At 38.4% G+C, this 18896-nt stretch overlaps 1 protein-coding gene across 1 annotated transcript; it reads left to right on the top strand.

Moving 5' to 3' along the window:
* The first annotated feature begins 2332 nt into the window (after positions 1 to 2332).
* On the top strand, positions 2333 to 18137 carry LOC145660755 (uncharacterized). Its single transcript, XM_081726163.1, has 2 exons — positions 2333 to 3594; positions 17930 to 18137. Exons 1-2 carry the CDS (start codon positions 2333 to 2335, stop codon positions 17943 to 17945), a joined length of 1278 nt encoding a protein of 425 aa, XP_081582289.1. The 3' UTR covers positions 17946 to 18137.
* Positions 18138 to 18896: the final 759 nt, after the last annotated feature.

Raw genomic sequence — 18896 nt, 5'->3', positions numbered from 1 at the left:
ACCCCTGTTAATATTTCATTAACCCCTTCCACTACGATTTATTTTCTGAATTCTGATAATTGAAGTATAAGTTATAAAAGTGTATTATAGATGGTTTATCATTATATAACATTCAAAATATCAATATAGTAACCCTACGTGATGTTACAATAGTTTAAATTTTATGACGAGTGTAGATCGTCATTGTGCGATTTGGCACCGGGAGGCCATTACAAGCTAAACTCGTCATTTCAGTGCAAAGGATTAATAAAACACTTCATTAACAACCCTACAGTATGGTACAGTTAATAGGGATGGGCACGAGTCGAGTCAAAGGTAATTTTCTTGAGTCGAGTTCCGAGCCGAGTCACTGTTTTGAGGCCGAGTTTCGAGTCGAGTCGAATTTGATAAATGGATCGCTCGTTTAGCTCGTTTTAACTATTTTGAAATCATTGCCTGATTTGACTGGAAAGCGAAAGCTATGAGAAATGTAAGCAGTAATGTGGAATACTTTTAGTGTTGCTCACGAGGTGAGACACTGTTCGCATCTCGCCTCGTCTCGATTAACAAGACCACAATGGATTTTTATAACCAGACAACCTCAAATGTCGTGAGCACTAACATAAGTATATACTGCATTTCTCATCACCAAGGCTGAGACCTGCACGGTGAAAGTTTTGAGCCGAAGCAGAAGCCAACCCGTGTAGAGATGTTAACCGGCTTTGCTCGGTTCAACTGAGCGAACAGCTCGAGCCGGCTTGGTTGAGATGAGGCACCGACTCGGCTCAGGTGACCCATCGTCTCGAGCCGGCTCGGTTGGGGGTGAACCATCAGCTCGGTTTGTTTCTGCTCGTGTCGGTTTGGGTGGGTGAGCTGTTGGCTCGGCTCGATAGGGAATCAGCTGTGAGCCGAGCCGCTCGAGCCGTTGAGGACCCTAAATCCGGACCAAGCAGTTTTGACATGTGTGGCCGGCGCCCTCTAACTTTTAACGAGTTTTGGTTCGAGCCCGGATACTTGCTCCTCCGGAACTCAAACCCAAAACCTCGTGAACGATGACCTTGCCTCCTAGACTTCACGACTACCGAGGTCAGCAGTCAACTAGTTTTTAGTATTCAGATACAAACCACCTATCTTTCATGTTTATACATGGGTTGTTGTTATAATAATAATGATAATAATAATAATAATAATAATAATAATAATAATAATAATAATAATAATAATAATAATAATAATAATAATAATAATGCTACAGTAGTAGTAGTATCATTGCTAATAATTATATTGACTATGTAGGATACTTGAAGAAAGCACTTGAAACTACACACAGCATTTGGCTCGATTTGGCTCATTTTGGCTCGACTCGACTCAAACTCGAGTCAAATTCGAATCGAGTTTCGAGTCGAGTTGGATGAAAGTTTTCGAGCGGAGTTCTCGAGTCGAGCTCAAAGATGTCTCTTTCGAGTCGAGTCGAGTTTCAATGAAAACGCGCTCTGACTCGCTCGTGCCCATCCCTAAAAGTTAATTCTCATAAGAAATAGTTTACACAAAAAATAGATTACTCTTGAGTGATTTTTTTCAAAAAAAAAAAAAAGTAAACAAGAGGATTTCGTTCATATTTCATAATAAATGTTTTAGTATTACATAATTTTATTTAAGAAATGGGAGAGAAAAAGCTTAGTGCGGTGACCGTGTTTATTTTGTCATAGTGTCTGCTGTATAATGAGAACAAAGAAGGAGCTATCGAAAATGTAACTGAGATCAAACCATGTACTTGAACATACGAAACAAGCTTGATGACATTGCAGTCCAATAAAGGACAATTAACTAACGAAAACTATAGCTTTACAGATTTGATTACTTAATTAAACAGCTACTTAATCTGTGCATGTAAACTACTACCGGAACCTTGAGCTCTAAGAATGATTGGGAAAATATGTACGTAGGCTACTTGCGTTAAGCGTTGCTAACAGCTTCTAGAATTCTTTGATAGGCAGGTCTTGGCACGTTTCTTAAGTAAATTGTTTATGCTAATTCCGTTCTATACATAACCTAATGCAACTGGAACCTGTTCTTCGTTTCTAAACATGGAATGCATCACACAACTCTTGCATTGGCCTTCATTACATGACTGCTATGGAAATCGTGTAATGATTTTTTTTATTATTTTTATTTTTAATAATATTAAAAGAGAAAATCTTGTACCTCACAACATACTTTTGAAGGTAACACTTAAAAAAAAAAAAAACTATTCAGAGCAATTTTGTTTCTTGGTGAAAGTAAGTCAGTCTTACACATTAGTTTGATGTTTGTTGTATAAGAGAATGAATGTTTTTCATGTTGTTAATTCAGCATGTTGAAAGTTAGAGGTTCATCTGTTATCATTATAATCTGTGGTATAATTTTTAATTTGTTCTGTGCCTGCGCATTCCCTTTCAAAACAAATGACAAACGAATTTCAACAACAACTTCTAGTGACAAATTGTCTTATTCGAGAAGTGCGTCACAAGTGTCAGTTGTTACTCCAATAGTGAGAAAAATTCCAAGTCAAATTATCAAGGTACCTGCGCAAGATGGAAGATTAACAGATCAAAACAGTTCTTCAGTGGCGGGTTTTGTTGATTTGAACAACATAGTTTCAATTAGTCGCAACAAAACTGTTAACAAATACAGTGTAGGTAACAATACTGTGGCTTGGAATAATTCTACAATTAGTAAACCACATGTGAAAGTTTCTGTGAATTATCAAGTTAGTGAATCGCGCCAAATAACGAGTAGGCAAGGGCGACAACTAGCACTGACTAATAATACCACAGCAACTTTACCTATTGCGGGTGAAAAAGAAATAAGTGTATTGTCATCTGCTGATAAGAACTATTCTAAATATTCGGTCACTCAAAATAGTTCTTTCGGATCAAATAGCTCAACCATGATAGACAAGCAAGAGGAAACCCAAGAAGTTCCTGAAGTTACCAAACATCAACTATCTCCATCACGAAATTTTAATCACTCGTCTCAAAACGTATCTAATATTTCCCAGGCGAGAATTGCAAGCCAAGGACAGTTGCAAAACGGTTCGGTTACAAGAAATCAAAACAAACAAATGTCTCAAAATATTTCTATGGCTGACGTTGAACAACTGGCTAACAAGGAAAATAATATGGCAGCTAGAGTTGCGAATTTGTCGCAAACGACAGTGAAAAAACACAGCAATATCCACATAAATTTTACTCATTACGACGGTGATGTGATGCGTCAATTGGATTCTATCTTACCTGAGAATCCTTTACGAGATGTAACCGTGGATACTGACTCTAAAAAATATCATCCCCATTACGTCATATACAGAGTGACTATTGAAAAACTAATTGTTCCAATCAATATTGGTTACGGCCGACAACATTACGGTGAGGTTATTGGTGATTATGAAGGCAACCATGAAAGTGTACCTCAGCATATTAATATTGACCTCGACGGTGATATTCTTACAAACGGTAGTGAAAGTGAAGAAAGTGGGACAGTTGTAGTGCCTTTTAGTCCACCCTGTATGGAAGGATTCCAGCAAGATGATTCGGGAAATTGTCATTTGTCAGTTGAAATCCATAGCGTCAAACGGTAAGTTGTTATTTTAAGAAATGGACTGATTTTGAAGCAAGTCAAATTTACACATGTAATAAATAACTTTGCTTAAGCGGGTATATTTTAATATGACAAACTAATAAAGTTGAAATTGCTGGATAACAGACATATCAAGGTACTAATACAGGATGGTGCGGAGTCGACTTGACACATTTCAAATTTAAATATTGCGCGGGTGTGGTAGCTTGGAGTGGGCTACGGGTGGGGGATTGGATGTTATAAATATTATATTATAAGATAGAGTTATGTTTCAACTACAACACAAGACACTGATTCATTTGATTGTGTCGTCTGATATCGAAAAGGGTAACAAATAAAAGAAAATATTTCATTCGTTTCACAATGAGCACACAAGATTGCACTTAGTGTTAGATCTTACTAAAAGTGCTCAGTTTTATGAAATGTTTATTTTTATGTGTAAAGTATTTTAAAGTAATGGTCTTATTATGAAATAGATATATTGTTTGACCGTTATTCGTGTTATGTTTCACATTTTATTTAAATAATAATTTACATTTAAGGAAATAGATTTTGAGAAGAAACTTGCGCAGAACGCCATAATGCGTTGTTGCCAAATTTGTGCGTTTACTGTGACAGTCTCAATAAGAAAATTCCTGGATTCTAGCGTTGCAGTTCAGGAAGCGAAACTTAGCCGTAAATTGCGATTAGAGTCGAAAACTAATTTCTCCAGTAAGTTTTCAAGCAGAGTTACATGATTACATTCTTTATTATCTGGTATCGGTAAACACTCGACACTATCTGGCAACGCCGCAATGTTCAAGCAGTGTTTAGCATAGCACTGAAAACACCTAGTGATCCACCTTTATGGGTGGACTAATGATGCTGCCCCCGTTGAAATATGAAATGGCAATGACCATAGTATCATATAACATTATTAATAACAGATCTATAAAGTACTAAAACAAGGACGTACTAGTGAATCACCCTGTATATAACAAAAATAAGAAAAAAAGCAAATACATTCATACTTTTGAACTAAATATGATATAGTAAGGATAGGGTAATTGTTAACTTAGTATTTTTTAAATTAGGTCCAAAATCAGTCACAAACTATTCAGACCTCGTTCCACCAGGCGAATGTCGAAGTGGTATCTGTAAACATTGGCCCTGGCCGATTTCCTTCATTTTTCATTGTTATATTGATTTTTCCATTGTTATATTCACTGTTATTCGTTCCAACATAAATAGCTCACCGGCTTTACCTGAAAGTTTGTTAAATATATACAATAAACACAGTACCTATTCTTTGCTTATACACCAAAGTCATATCAAGGTATGCAGATTAGTTCTTTCCATCCAAATTCTTAGGTATACATTGAATGAAACGTTGCTTCAAGTGCATCTCTTTACTGATAGCTCAAGCTCCCTCGTGGCTAAGCGGTTAGTGTACACGCTTTTTGGCGTGGGAGACCTGGGTTCGGTTCCCGGAGGTAGCTCGTATGGTTTGGATCCCACGTTAAGCTGTAACTTCGCAGCTGAAAAAGATGCTAAATTCAAAATCTAATGAGAATTTGTTTTATTGCTAGGGCAATAGCATCTCATCCCCTCGCTGATAGCTTTTCAAAGTATTGATGTAAAGCACTATAGAAATCATCTAACTAGACGTGCTAACACGACTCTAATCAGAGCCGAGATGTTTTCGTATGTGTCTGGGATATCACCTAAGTTATGCAAATTGTCTACTGAGAAAAATCCGTTATTCAGACAGCGGTATATTGTATAAATATATGGAATCCTTATGTTTACTATGGAAATCTTTACGGAGCATAGGTTATCCATTAGATGTTACATCATTGAGCTGTAAGATGTCTGATCCGATAGTCTTCCGTATATTACATATGTATACGTATGTTACTTACGTCAGCTATATGTTGCATACGTCCATCTGTATGTGAGATCCTGACCGCTTATTTACATTTCTTTGTTTCATATGGAAAGTACACTCATGTCCAAAAGTATTGTCGTATGTCTATAAATATATTGTAGGAATATAATTTGATAATGAATTCGGCCGGTATTTCTTACAGTGTTAGTATGTATATAACCGGCAAAGACATGTACCGTACGTGGAAAATTTCATGTCAAAAGTGCAGTAAATAAGAACAATAAAACGAAAATAAAACTTTCTTGTCCATTTAGCAATATTTTGTTTCACTCATTCTAATTTTCGTATTTATAATTCTTTTCCTATGAAATTTACCACAAATATACATTTCCCTTTTATACACATTGTATCAGTGTTAAAAGTACCCTGCAAACTCATTATCAAATTACTATCATTACAAGAAGACAGTTATAGATATGCGACAATCATTTTGGACATGAGTGTACTACATATAGATGGAACACTTATAGGGAAATTATTATAAAAGATACCTTTTCAGTTAAGCGTTTGCTGGACGATGTTACATATAATTGTACCTTAAGTCCAAAAACTACACAATTTACGCATGTAACGTACGTTTTTACGTACGCCACATACCTTTTTTTTCCCTGTGCAGGTGTCTTAACTGCAGCAGAACAAATATATGAACAATCTCTATTCAAACGAATGTTTATCATTGTGGTGAAGTCAAAGCCTTTGAGTTATTAACAGGTTTTAGGTTTCTTTGCACCAGATTTCAGGAATCTTCTCTGGGTAAAGTTGGTGCGACTTAGAAAGTTGCACCTCCATCGTTTAGATGAGTGGTTCTCAACCTTTTTTGAGCCTAGCTCCCTCTTAGGTGAATGTGATTGTCCCCAGCACCTCCCATCGTCGTAACTCAATCCATCCATACACAAAGCTGAACGTAAGGGTTGGACGAAGCAGTTTAAGAACCAGAAAAAGGCTTCAATTCTTAAAACCAGTCTTGAAGAACCTACATTATTATCTGTAATAATAATAATAATAATAATAATAATAATAATAATAATAATAATAATAATAATAATAATAATAATAATAATAAAATCTAAACTTTTCATAATTTGTAAAATGCATAATAGCTTCCATCAAAAATAAGCGAAAAGTCTAATAGTACGTGAAATCTCAAACACCCACTAAATAGTCTATCATCCCCCCCCCCAATCGCCTCTTTTTGCTTCAGCGCCCTCTTTGAAAACGAGGACGCCTCTGGGGGAAGCGTTAATACCCACGTTGAGAACCATTGGTTTAGCTTAAGAGAAAACAACACTGCTAGATCTTGTCAAAATTTCTGCACGAAAGATATCATACTCAATTCACGGCGACCGGGAAGTTAGAAATAACTTTTGAAAAGTAATAGTAATAGAAGAGGAAAATTGGATTGAGAGTGGATTAAGGAAATAAAAGGGCCTAAAAAAGGGCGAATAAGTGCTGAAAAAGTATCTTTATTTCCAATTAGAGGCAATATTTGACACATTCCATTTTCAGAGAGCTCATTTTTATTCCTAAAGAAAAAATGTAGGCACCTAAAAATTCTAGCCCTAATAATTAACATAGCCTCGACTACTATATAACAAAATATTGTACTCTGGAAAGAATTTATGATGAAATGCGAAAAGGAATTACTCTATGAAGGAAATCAACTAAGGTCAATTTAACGAAAGCATTCCAGCATTAACCTCATGCGACAACAAAATATTCATTTAGGATAACCTGCTACGGTATTTGAATTTGGGACCTTCCGAATGCACAAGAAGATCGCCAGGTGTTCATATACTCTTTTACCGAAGAGTATTGAAACTATGCACAAATATTTAACCTTGTTCGCAGATATTTATATACTAGTCACGTAAGTCGTGCATTGCTTTGCAGGAATTACGCTATAAATGTAATTGCTTCTCTCTGAGAGGTCACTGATGAAGAAAATGGGTATAAACACAACCGCAAAACCTGTTTTTAGACACCCAAATTATCAGTGAAAATTAACTCATTGAGTGTAAGTTAACCAAATGGGACATTAAACTCCATGTGAACCAACCAAGTCCTGAAAACACATTATCGTTCCTCACTTCAACCTTTTACCTTCACTACAGGGTACTTGTCCATAACGTACAGTCTTGTTAAACAAATCTGAGCCACCCACCTTTCCTCTAAAGGCCATATTCTCGGAAGGAAATCCAAATTTGTTTTATTTAATTACAATCAGTGACAGATCTAGAAGGTACAAACTGGGGGGGGGGGGAGCAGTCTGAATCCAGACTACGATAGGTATATCACGAGTCAGGGGCGGATTAAAGGAGGGGGTGAGGGGGGCAATCTCCCCCCCCTTCCCAAGAGCCCTCTTAAATATTAAAATTACACACATTGCCGCTTGTAACTTACCGCCACAAAAAAACTAAAGTTTGGGATCGTTCTTGCGGTATTTCAAAAGAGGGTTAATTCTTTAAATTTTATTTAAAAATAGTCTCTATCCGGCATGACGCATTTACGCTAACGATAACTCGAGTCATAATATCAGATAAATCTCAGGAAGAAGGACGGTGTTACTTGAGGCTAGAACATCTGGAAAACTATCCATGGCTGGTTCTTTCCCATAAGGAGATGGATCTTTTTTGTAAATATTGCTCACTTTTTGCAACGGGTTTTTTGGGGGGCTATCGAAGAAACGTGCCCCTCCAAACTCTTGGGACAAAACCTTTGAAGAAATTCGCTACTTTCTACGGTATTTTAGAAACTCACAACAAGGCACAATATCAGATTAACGCTCTTGAGGTCGGAAAAGCGTTTCTGAAAAACTACTGGGAACCAGTGAAATCAGTCGAGAATCAAATCAACTCGTCAAGAAGACAAGTCATCCAAAATCGCGACAAACTGAAATTAATGTTGTGGAACGTGATATTCCTTGGAAGGCAAGGCATTGCTTTTCAAGGCCACAGGAACGATGCTTGTGCGGATAATTGGACCTCAGATGGTGACGGTGCAGAAACTAAGTTCAACGAGGGCAATTTTCGAGAATTGCTCAAATTCAGAATGGCTTGTAGTGACGATCTCTTAAAGAATCACTGGACGAAAGCATCGAAAAGGACCATTTTTGCCAATAAAACCACATAAAATACCGTCATTGAGGGTTGTGGATGAGAAATCACGTCTGTAAAATTGTCAATCGAGTGCGAGAGGATAAGTTTTATTTTATTATGTTTGATGAGACTACGGTCGTTTCGCACACATCTCAGCTGTCTTTGATTTTAAGGTACGAACACATGAATGAAATAAGAGAAGACTGATTCGGTTTCATTGATCCTCCACCAGCAGAGTTGAAAGGTGAGGACATTGGTTCGAGCTCGGAATCCGAAGACGCAGAACCGCCCGAACTCTCACTGACTGGAGGAGAAATTGGAGAAATTGTTCTATCTTTGTTACGAGATTTCTCACTAGACCTGATAAACTGCGTTGGTATTGGTACAGATGGTTGCGCCTTTACGACCTCTCAAAGTCGCCGGGCAGTGCAGGAAATCCAGAAGGAGGCTTCAAACGCGCTGCACTGTTCATATTATAGCCACAGCCTCAACTTGTCCATCTTCACGTCGTCGTCAGTACAGTGCATGAGGAACTGTCTGGGAACAGCGAAAGAGATCATTGCGGGTTTTTTTTTTTTTTTTTTTTTTTTTTTTTTTTTTTTTTTTTTTTTTACCGCATCTCAAAACGTAATACTGTCCTTAAGCTTACGGTTAGTGGCCAGTTGGAGACATTGTGTGAAACGAGATGAGTTGAACGAACGACGCGGTATTACAATTTCACGTGAAATCTCAATTAATAAGTGAGGCTCTACAGTGTGTTCCAAGTGGTCCGAGTTAGATACAGCAGCTAAAGCATGGCCACTTTCTTCTGCCATGCACGACAGCGAGTTTATCGTAACTATTACGTGTCTTCAGGATGTTCTCACGATAAGCCTCCCCTCAATCGAGTTTTGCAGAAGACAAATTTAGACATGAATGCAACGTCAGATGCCATTCAGGACACTATCGCAGCATTAAACAAGAAGCGTTCAAACAGCAAAGAATTCAAGGCAACTTTCGAAGCAATATCCAGAATGGCTGCTAGTGTCGACGTGCAGATTCAAACTCCTCATCTCACTCAAAGACAAACACATCGTACGAACTTCAGGGCAGATGACACGACATCTTACTACTGAAGAACTGTCTACATTCCGTTTATAGAGTCGGTTGTAGAGAACCTCAAAACTCGTCTTGCGCAGGAAGTTTTCAATGTATACGGAATCAACATTTTATTGCCAACACGCGCAACTGACTAAACTCTGAGCAACAACTTCCGCATTCTAGCAGAAAGATTTTACAAAACTATCGGAACTCAAGAAAAAATGTTTTCCTTCTTTAGTTCTGAATTTGCAATCTGCACTTCTAAATGGAAGAGAATTAAAAAAGAAGGTGGAACTCTATCACGGACTGTGTTGGAGGCCTTGACCACCAGCGACGAAGATCTTCACGTGACTATTCGAAAATTGCTGCGCATACATGTAACCCTGTGGTACGGATTCCACGTTAATCAGTAGGTCCCGTCTCATATAGCCTCGCTGCTGAAAGGAACGTTTAACTCAACATTAACTCAACTTGTAACCCTGCATTCGAGCGTGGCCAGTGCAGAACGATCTTAATCCACATTGCACCGACTGAAAAGGTGGTTGCGATCTCGTTCTGGCGAAAAGCGGCTGAAGGAACTAGCACTTTTAAATGTCATAGGGACATTGTCGTAGATCGCGATAATATTATATCGACAGATACGCCTTGGGTGGTATTCGCCGAAAAGGTGTTTTGAGTGTAACTTCTAAGTTCTTTTGTCCTTTTGTTTAATTCATTTTACTAAAATACAGAAACATTATGAGCGTTCTAAAAAAAATGTTTAACCTGATATTTTTTCTAGCGAAATATTTACTATAGCATAGCCACGACCAGGCTTGTAGACAGAATATCGTTTTAGGGGAGGGGGCATTGTGGTGAAAATTCCGTAGCAATTATATCTTTTACCCTCTTCCTGAATCCGTTTTACCTTTCTTTTTTGGGGGGAAGTTCGGGGAACATATCCCACTCCACAACAAAGAGCCTCTCCCCCCAAGACGTTTGGTTTAATCCGCCAATGTCACGAGTTTACTATAAACTTTCAAAAGTGTATAAATAATAGCTTCAATAATTATTGTCACTCAAAAAACTGGGGAGACATAGGGCCCTCGATCTTGGGCTAGATCCGCCACTGATTCCAACTTCATGTAAGAATACAGAACTTTTCAAAGAGAGATGGGTGGCCAGTTTTTTTAACAAGACTGTACATAGTTAAAAGGACAATAAACCAATCTGCTATATTTAATACAGTGCTAGTATAAATCAGATTTCTGTTTTAATAATCAATCTTATGATAATAGTAAGTGTAATCATGCACAGGTTTCCACAGCACGAACAAAGCATTTCCCATTTGAATACATGCGCTTAGCTTAAATGTGTTTCACGGAATAAGTGGAGTCATACTTACTCGAAAAATCGATATTGATTTAAAAAATTATTTTCAAAATTGACCGATATATATGGGAAACATCAAGAAATATCGAATATCAGTGATTTTAGATATCGATATTAAAGTAAAAAAAAAAGTGATTGTAATTTCGCATAGCCCTAGTCAGTGCAGCTGAAGTTATGGCGATGGGACAAAACGTGATGTACTCGTTCAACTTAAATAGTTTATTTTGTTATATAGTGGATTTCATATAAAAACAAGGTTTTCAGTTTGACGCTTCATGATTCCCTTCAGGCTAAGTGAGACTCATGACAGGTGCAGCTGAATGTCCATCACGAAATAACGCGTTGCATGTGAAAGTGAAAACAAAATGGGAGTATCGTGAGAAAGCATGCACATTGTGGTCCTTTATCATAAATCACTCCTGGTTTTATATAATAGATGAGACAGTTACTCAACCTCTGGTTGGAAGTGATACAGTACATGAACTTCTGCTAATTGATAGAATTGGCGTGCACGTAGTGTAGTGCTAATGTGAGAGTAATTACAGTGAATATATACAGTATCTATATCTCTCTATATATATAGTGGCGGATCCAGGATATGATCAAGGGAGGGGCTAAACCAGATTTTGCCGTTTTATCCAGTATAAAGCAGGATTGAAGCCCATTTTATCCAGTGTATACCTGACGTCAAGGGAGGGCTATAGCCCCTATGGATCCGCCACTGTATATATATATATATATATATATATATATATATATATATATATATATATATATATATATGTATATATATATAAACAGATGGTGATCAGAAAAATGGAAACACCTGTAGTTGGCAACACGTCAGATGTATGGGTTGGCAGTGGTGTCGTGGCGACCACAGTGCCGGACCGCTGGTGGTGGTGTGTTAGGTCGGTCTTCATACTACGTCAGGCGCACTGGAACAGCAGTATCCAGTGGCTGCAGCAGACGGAGGTAGTGTAAAATGGTAGACCTCTCAGATTTTCAAAGAGGGCAAATTGCTGATGCGCGGTTATGTGGAGTGAGTATGACGGCAGTGGCTACTGTGTTAGGTGTGTCGCGTGGGACATTGTCGAAGGTGATGACGGCCTACACAACACACGGGAAAAAACACATCGGGGAAGCGGAACAGGGGCGGAAGAAAATCATGAGTGACAAGTCACGCCGGGTATTAAAGCGCATTGTCACACAGAACCGTCGTGCCACTGCGGAGCAAGTGACGGAGGAACTTAATCAGCACCTCCCCCACCCTGTTTCGACAATCACAGTCTGCCGCGAATTACATGACATGAACTTACGGGGTCGTGTTGCACGGAACAAACCGCTCATCAGGGACCATAACGCTTTCGCACGCCGCAAATGGTGCCGCGACCATGCAACTTGGACCGTTGAGGACTGGAAACGTGTGATATGGTCGGATGAGTCATCCTTCACCCTATTCCCAACCACGGGCCGTGTTTATGTGTGGAGAACGCCCAAAGAAGCTTATGATCTGCAGTGTTTCCGCCCAACTGTGAAACATGGCGGCGGCTCGGTGATGCTGTGGGCCGCCATATCGTGGTTTTCATTGGTTCCTGTAGTCACACTTAGCAGACGAATCACTGCCAAAGATTATGTCGCAATTTTAGGAGACCACTTGCATCCTATGGTCCGGATGTTGTTCCCGGACAATGACGCCATCTTCCAGGATGATAATGCACCCATTCACACAGCTGGCGTTATTGTAGCGTGGTTTGAGGAACATCGGGATGAAGTTTCAACACCTTCCCTCGCCCGCCAAATACCCAGATCTCAACATAATTGAACATCTGTCATCCGTCTTGGAAACACGACTCCGGCGATGATTTTCACCTCCATTCTGTCTCACAGAACTGGCCGATGCCCTGCACGAGGAATGGTGTAAAATTCCACTTGTTACCATTCAAGACCTCTATGCCTCCATCCCACGTCACATCAAGACTGTTCTGAAGGCGAAAGGTGGCCCGACACCATACTAATTTGGTAAATTGCAATTTCGTTCAGGTGTTTCCATTTTTCTGATCACCATCTGTATATATATATATATATATATATATATATATATATATATATATATATATATATATATATATATATATATATATATATATAGGGTGCACGGTAACTATGTGGTCAAACTTGGACGGGTGATAGTACATCTAAAAAGAAGCAAACAAGTCCTAGTAAACATGGGGGGAAATTCCGTCCCGTTTAGGGGTGACGGAGTGTTGAAAGTGTGGGAACATGAACTTCAGAAGCCAACAGCTTAAAAACAATGCATCGTAGAGAGTGCGGTTAAAAACGTAACTTAGAAAGTCATACCTGCTCTATTGAAAAATGCATGTTTGAAAACGCAGCTACGTGTGCGCACGGCATTAACAACGTGTGACACTTCTTTCCTTTACAGCATGTCCGGGAATCCCTCCGTTCCTTTGGGGAATCCCGTGCAAACGCATAGCTGCGCTTCTTTTTTTTAGATGTAGTATCACCCGTCCAAGTTTCTCCACGTAGTTACCGTTCACCCTGTATATTCTGTATAATTATGATTTATCTTTTTACAAATTTTGCTTTATTTTAAATGTTTAAGCATAAATAATGGAATGGAAATACAGCATCATTAGAAATAATCTTTCCGATTAGAAACCTGAATAAGTCTCGCTTATTAACACTCAGACACGTGTTATCAATAAAAACAGAAACCTAGGAAAGACCTGTTTTCCATTTGGTTCACAACATTATGTCGTCGCATGAGAACAAGAGGAACGTTACTCAATTTTCGTAGGTTTACAGGTGAGAAGACAAAAATATTATTTTCTTAGGAAGATGTGCTTTTAATAAGATGGTAATTGACCTACATTACAACAGATGATCGACAAGGAGAACAGATGGCGTTACGTTCCATTTACACCAAGTGGGACATTCAAAATTATGTCCAAACGTATCGATAACGAAAACCGCATTTTTGGAGCTACGTTCCTCTGGTTCTCAATATTACATGTGCTCAATGTGAGCTGTCTTTCCACCTGACATAGATCTAGCCTGTAGTCCATTTCTTGGCATACACGTTATAACATCAGACCGATCTAATAATGCAATGGTCTCTGTAACACGAACACAAATATCCTGGATGATCTTTGCGAAAAATAGCAATACGTGTGTTGTCTAACAAAAACCCCAGAGAAAAAAGTCACAGAGTATAAAGTCAGGAGAACTTTGAGGCCAACTATCATCTCTACCAGCACACCTATTTCATCCGTCTAGTGGTTTCACGTCTGACATCTAAGACATCTGACATAGTATTGAGTTCACGTCTGACACCTGAGTCATCTGACCTCCTATTTAGTTCATGTCTGACATCTGACACATCTGACATCATGTTTAGTTCACGTCGCTGTTCTTCAGCTATAAGATTAATAGCTTGCCTGTAGTTCTGCGACATTCTCTGAGAAAGAGAGAGACTGAGAAATTCAAGCCTCCTAGCTTGACTGAAGCTCTGAGGCTTCCTGGAGCTTTGTGGGTTACTCAACCCCTCTCTTAGATTGCGTGGAGCTCTAAGAGATTCTCTGAGAAAGAGACACTCTGAGAAATTCAAGTCTCCTAGCTTGACTGAAGCTCTGGGGCCTCCTGGAACTTTGTGGGTTACGCAACCCCTCTCTTAGATTGCGTGGAGCTCTAAGAGATTCCTAACCGCAACTATCTTGCTTGCTTTATGGTCTTTCTGCAACTTGCCTGGAGCTGTGTAGAACTCCAACTTCCCTTTGCTTGCCTAGAGCACTGGGAATCCTAACCGAATTCCACTCAGCTTGCCCGGAGCTGTGTGTGATTCCATCCCTTAGCTACCTAAGCCTTGGGATACCTTATTTAGTGGACTTTGCATTGATCTTAGGACCAAACTTATAGTGACTGTTATAGGCCCTATTGCTTTATAACAGAAACTATTATAAAAAAAAAAAGGTTGTGGGCAGGGCCGGATTAAACCATCTGGAGACCCGGGGCTAAAAAAAATATGTGGTTCCTGCTGACTTCGCCTAATACATTTCTGTGAAAGTACAGTAGGAACGTTAAGGGATTACGTTTCATATGTTTGATATGTTTTATCTTATGATGATGATTGTATCTTGTATGATTCTTTTTAGACAGCCAGCTGAGATTTTGATCAAAGTGGAGGCCCCCGTCCACCTAAAGGCCCGGGGCCACAGCCCCCTAAGCCCCTCCCTTAATCCGGCCCTGGTTGTGGGAGAAAATCGAAATCCCGTGTGTAAATTGCTCTACCTTATCAAGGTGATTTTGCATTGCTTAAAAACTAATAACGAGTAACCGTTTCGCCACCTACGTACTTTGACTTCATTACACACTCTACTCATAGTCTATAATACTACAATATCTCCATTGATCGAAGAATTTTCTTCTGATTTAGGGGCACTAATACAAATCCAATTTGATACATAGGTAGGACTCATAATTCGTATGAGTCGCCTAATTCGTATAGGCAACAGACTCATAATTCTCTCAAATCTCTAGATCCAGTACTGAATAATAAAATAATTGTGCGAATCTAGTATATACTGTTTCCTTTCCATTTTTTTAAAGCTGTAGTCGCCAATGAAGCTTGATGAGCTACCGTACCGTGCCGTTTTTAAATCCTACTGTGAGCAACCAACCTAAAGAACTACCAACTTGAAAAAGAAAAATATTACATTTGTTTATTGCCTATAAACTTACATTTCTAGTAAATATCAAATCAAATTATCAAAGTTAGCAAATGTCATAATACACACATGAAAAACAACGTTTAGCAAATGTCTAATATACACACGAAAAACATAACGTTTAGCAAATGTCTAATATACACACGAAAAAAAGTTTAACAAATTTCTAATATACGCACGAAAAACACAACGTTTAGCAAATGTCTAATATACACACGAAAAACAACGTTTAGCAAATGTTTAATATAAGCACGAAAAACATAACGTTTAGCAAATGTCTAATATACACACGAAAAGAACGTTTAGCAAATGTTTAATATACGCACAAAAAACATAACGTTTAGCAAATGTCTAATATACACACGAAAAAAAAGTTTAACAAATTTCTAATACACGCACGAAAAACACAACGTTTAGCAAATGTCTAATATACACACGAAAAACAACGTTTAGCAAATGTCTAATATACGCACGAAAAACAACGTTCTCAACCCCATGCGAATACAATCAACTGTGAGATGAGGCTGACAAGGGCAGTTGCACGGGAGCAAGGATGTTATAAAATAGAGAATCTGCCCATACAACAAAATCGTGAATCTATACGTCACAGCTTCGCCACACCTACTCTGCCCACTCCGCGCCACTAAGAACACAATGTTTCGAGCCAACAGTCATGGCGGAAACGAGAGTAGCCAATGAGACGTGCCGGCTCAGACGATGCTCGATTGTTTTTCGGCTTCATTGAGTTCATATGATGAAGATATGTATGGGCAGATCCTCCATTTAACGGGAGAAACAAGCAGTTGTTGTCGTCAGCGCTCCCTGTCGTTAGCATCAGGGTTGTCAGTGGAGGACTCAAGGTTGTCCAACCGGAGCGTTAACGCAATAAACCGAAAATCTCCCCGCGAGCTACTAGTAGCTCGCGAACGTCGGTTCCCGATCGCTGTTTTAGTTAATAAGGATATCCTATACTTGAGACTTGACACTTCACTTTATTCTACAGTATTATCTCCTTAATTATCTCATCGATAGAAATGTATTAAAGTGGTCAGGCGAACATAATGGCAAGCGCCACTTTCGGTGAAATTGAGCTAGGTGGAATGGATTCTGATCGAACCACAGAAGAGTATGTAGGAAGTTTAATTCCGAAAATGTACCTACAGATGACAGAGGAGTCTTGTTTGATATGTATTATTGCATTGGATTGCATAGGAATGATCAACCGTCTATTCCAGTTTACTTGCAAATTAGAAGATATGACAATAGGTACCATTATGTTCGCCCGAGCCATTCAATTCTTGCGGTATGCAGACGCAGCTCGTTTCAGTAACATGTTTAGTTTCTTGTCAGAAATGCAAATTTTGCGTTTCGAGTTGCACTGGCGAGCAAGAAGTAGCACATAAAATTTGTTCAGTAAAATTAATATACAAGGTTAGCTAGCATAAATGATTCATTCGTTTCTAGAAGGCTACCTAGCTTTGTTTTCCTGTCCTCCCAGATCTCCTGATTTAAAACCGTGCGACTTTTTCCTGTGAAGGTATGTTAACGACCTTGTTTACGTACCCCCACTGCTGGAATCCTTAGTCGAGCTCGAAGAACGCATTAGTGCTGCAGTGCAGACAATTCGCAGGACTATGCTACAGAATGTACGGAATGAGCTCGAGTATCATCTGGAAATGCGTCGTGTCACCCAAGAAACACATATTGAACATTTGTAGAGGGTGTATAAACTTGGTGAGTTTATGGTTCTTTTCATATATCTTTTGTGTGTGTACGTTGTAATACTTTCGAAAATATAGCCTTTTCAAAATGAATGAATCATTTATGCTAACCAGTGGCGGATCTAGACGGTGAAAACTGGGGGGAGGCTACCAGACCAAGACTATGATAAGTATATCATGAGTTTACTACAAAGTTTCAAAAATATATAAATACTAGCTTAAATTATTTTCGTCACTCTTGAAACTGGAGAGCCTGTCCCCCCTCCCCCGGCCTCAGCCTAGATCCGCCACTGATGCTAACTCTGTATTGCAAGTATTGAAATATGTTTATTATATCTTTAATCATGTTACTGTTTTCTTATATATTTCTCTCGGTTTTTTTCTTTACAGGGGAAATAAATCATAATCTTTCCAACTGGAGAGTAAACTGAATTTACCAGAGAAACAAGAGCTTCAGTACACAGCAAGGAAAACAGAAAACAAGATTTAAAATGATAATAATAATAATAATAAATATAATGGTTCTCTGCAATTTTTGTACCTTTGTTCATATAGAAATATATCACAGTAAATAGCTTTTTATAAACAATGTTTTTGAATGTTCTTTTTCCTTGCTCGAAAAAAAAAAATGACAAGCTTGAACTTAGGATTGCCAACTCTGGAAAATAAAATTACTGGCAGCCCTATGATAGGGCTACAGGACTAATTGAGAAGGATCTCTGTTCGGATCCATCCATGGGAACGAAATTCACTATGGTGGACAAAAGTGCGTTAGCACCTATATTCTGCATATTCTTAGTGCATTTACTAATAAGGTTAATAGATACACTGTGTAGAAAATGAGAAACAGGTCGGTATTGATCATTTTATTGTATTTACCAATAACTGCTACTTTTCTTTTAAAAAATTATATATGTGTCGAAACAGATTAACAAAAGTATAATAATCCTTACGTGACATTTTGGATTTATGAAATGAAATTTACTCTTTAAACTTGTACCTCAACTACAGGAAATTGCATTAAGAAGACCTAAGGAAGGAAGTTTGAATTTTAAGGAAAGTTGTCATATGTAGCAGCTAGGGATGTGAAACTAAACAATGCAACACTAACGAAATGCCTAATCGATGGACAATTTAAATTTATCGTTACATTTATGCCGCATAATTTTGACTTCTGTCCCTATTGTTGAAAACAATGTTTCACAATAAAATCTAATTGTTATCAAATTTCTTATGCTAAATAAATGAAAAAATTCCAGATTAATATATATATCACGTAATGTGTTGAAACAACGGAAATTTGTATTTGTAAAGGCACTGTTGAAGAATTTCAATGTTCGATGATTTATTCTGGATT

Source organism: Thermobia domestica, chromosome 9, assembly GCF_964235325.1.
Source record: "Thermobia domestica chromosome 9, izTheDome1.hap1.1, whole genome shotgun sequence".
Lineage (NCBI taxonomy): Eukaryota > Metazoa > Arthropoda > Insecta > Zygentoma > Lepismatidae > Thermobia > Thermobia domestica.
Note: the sequence above shows the minus strand (reverse complement) of the source record. Positions and strands in the feature narration are given on the sequence as shown.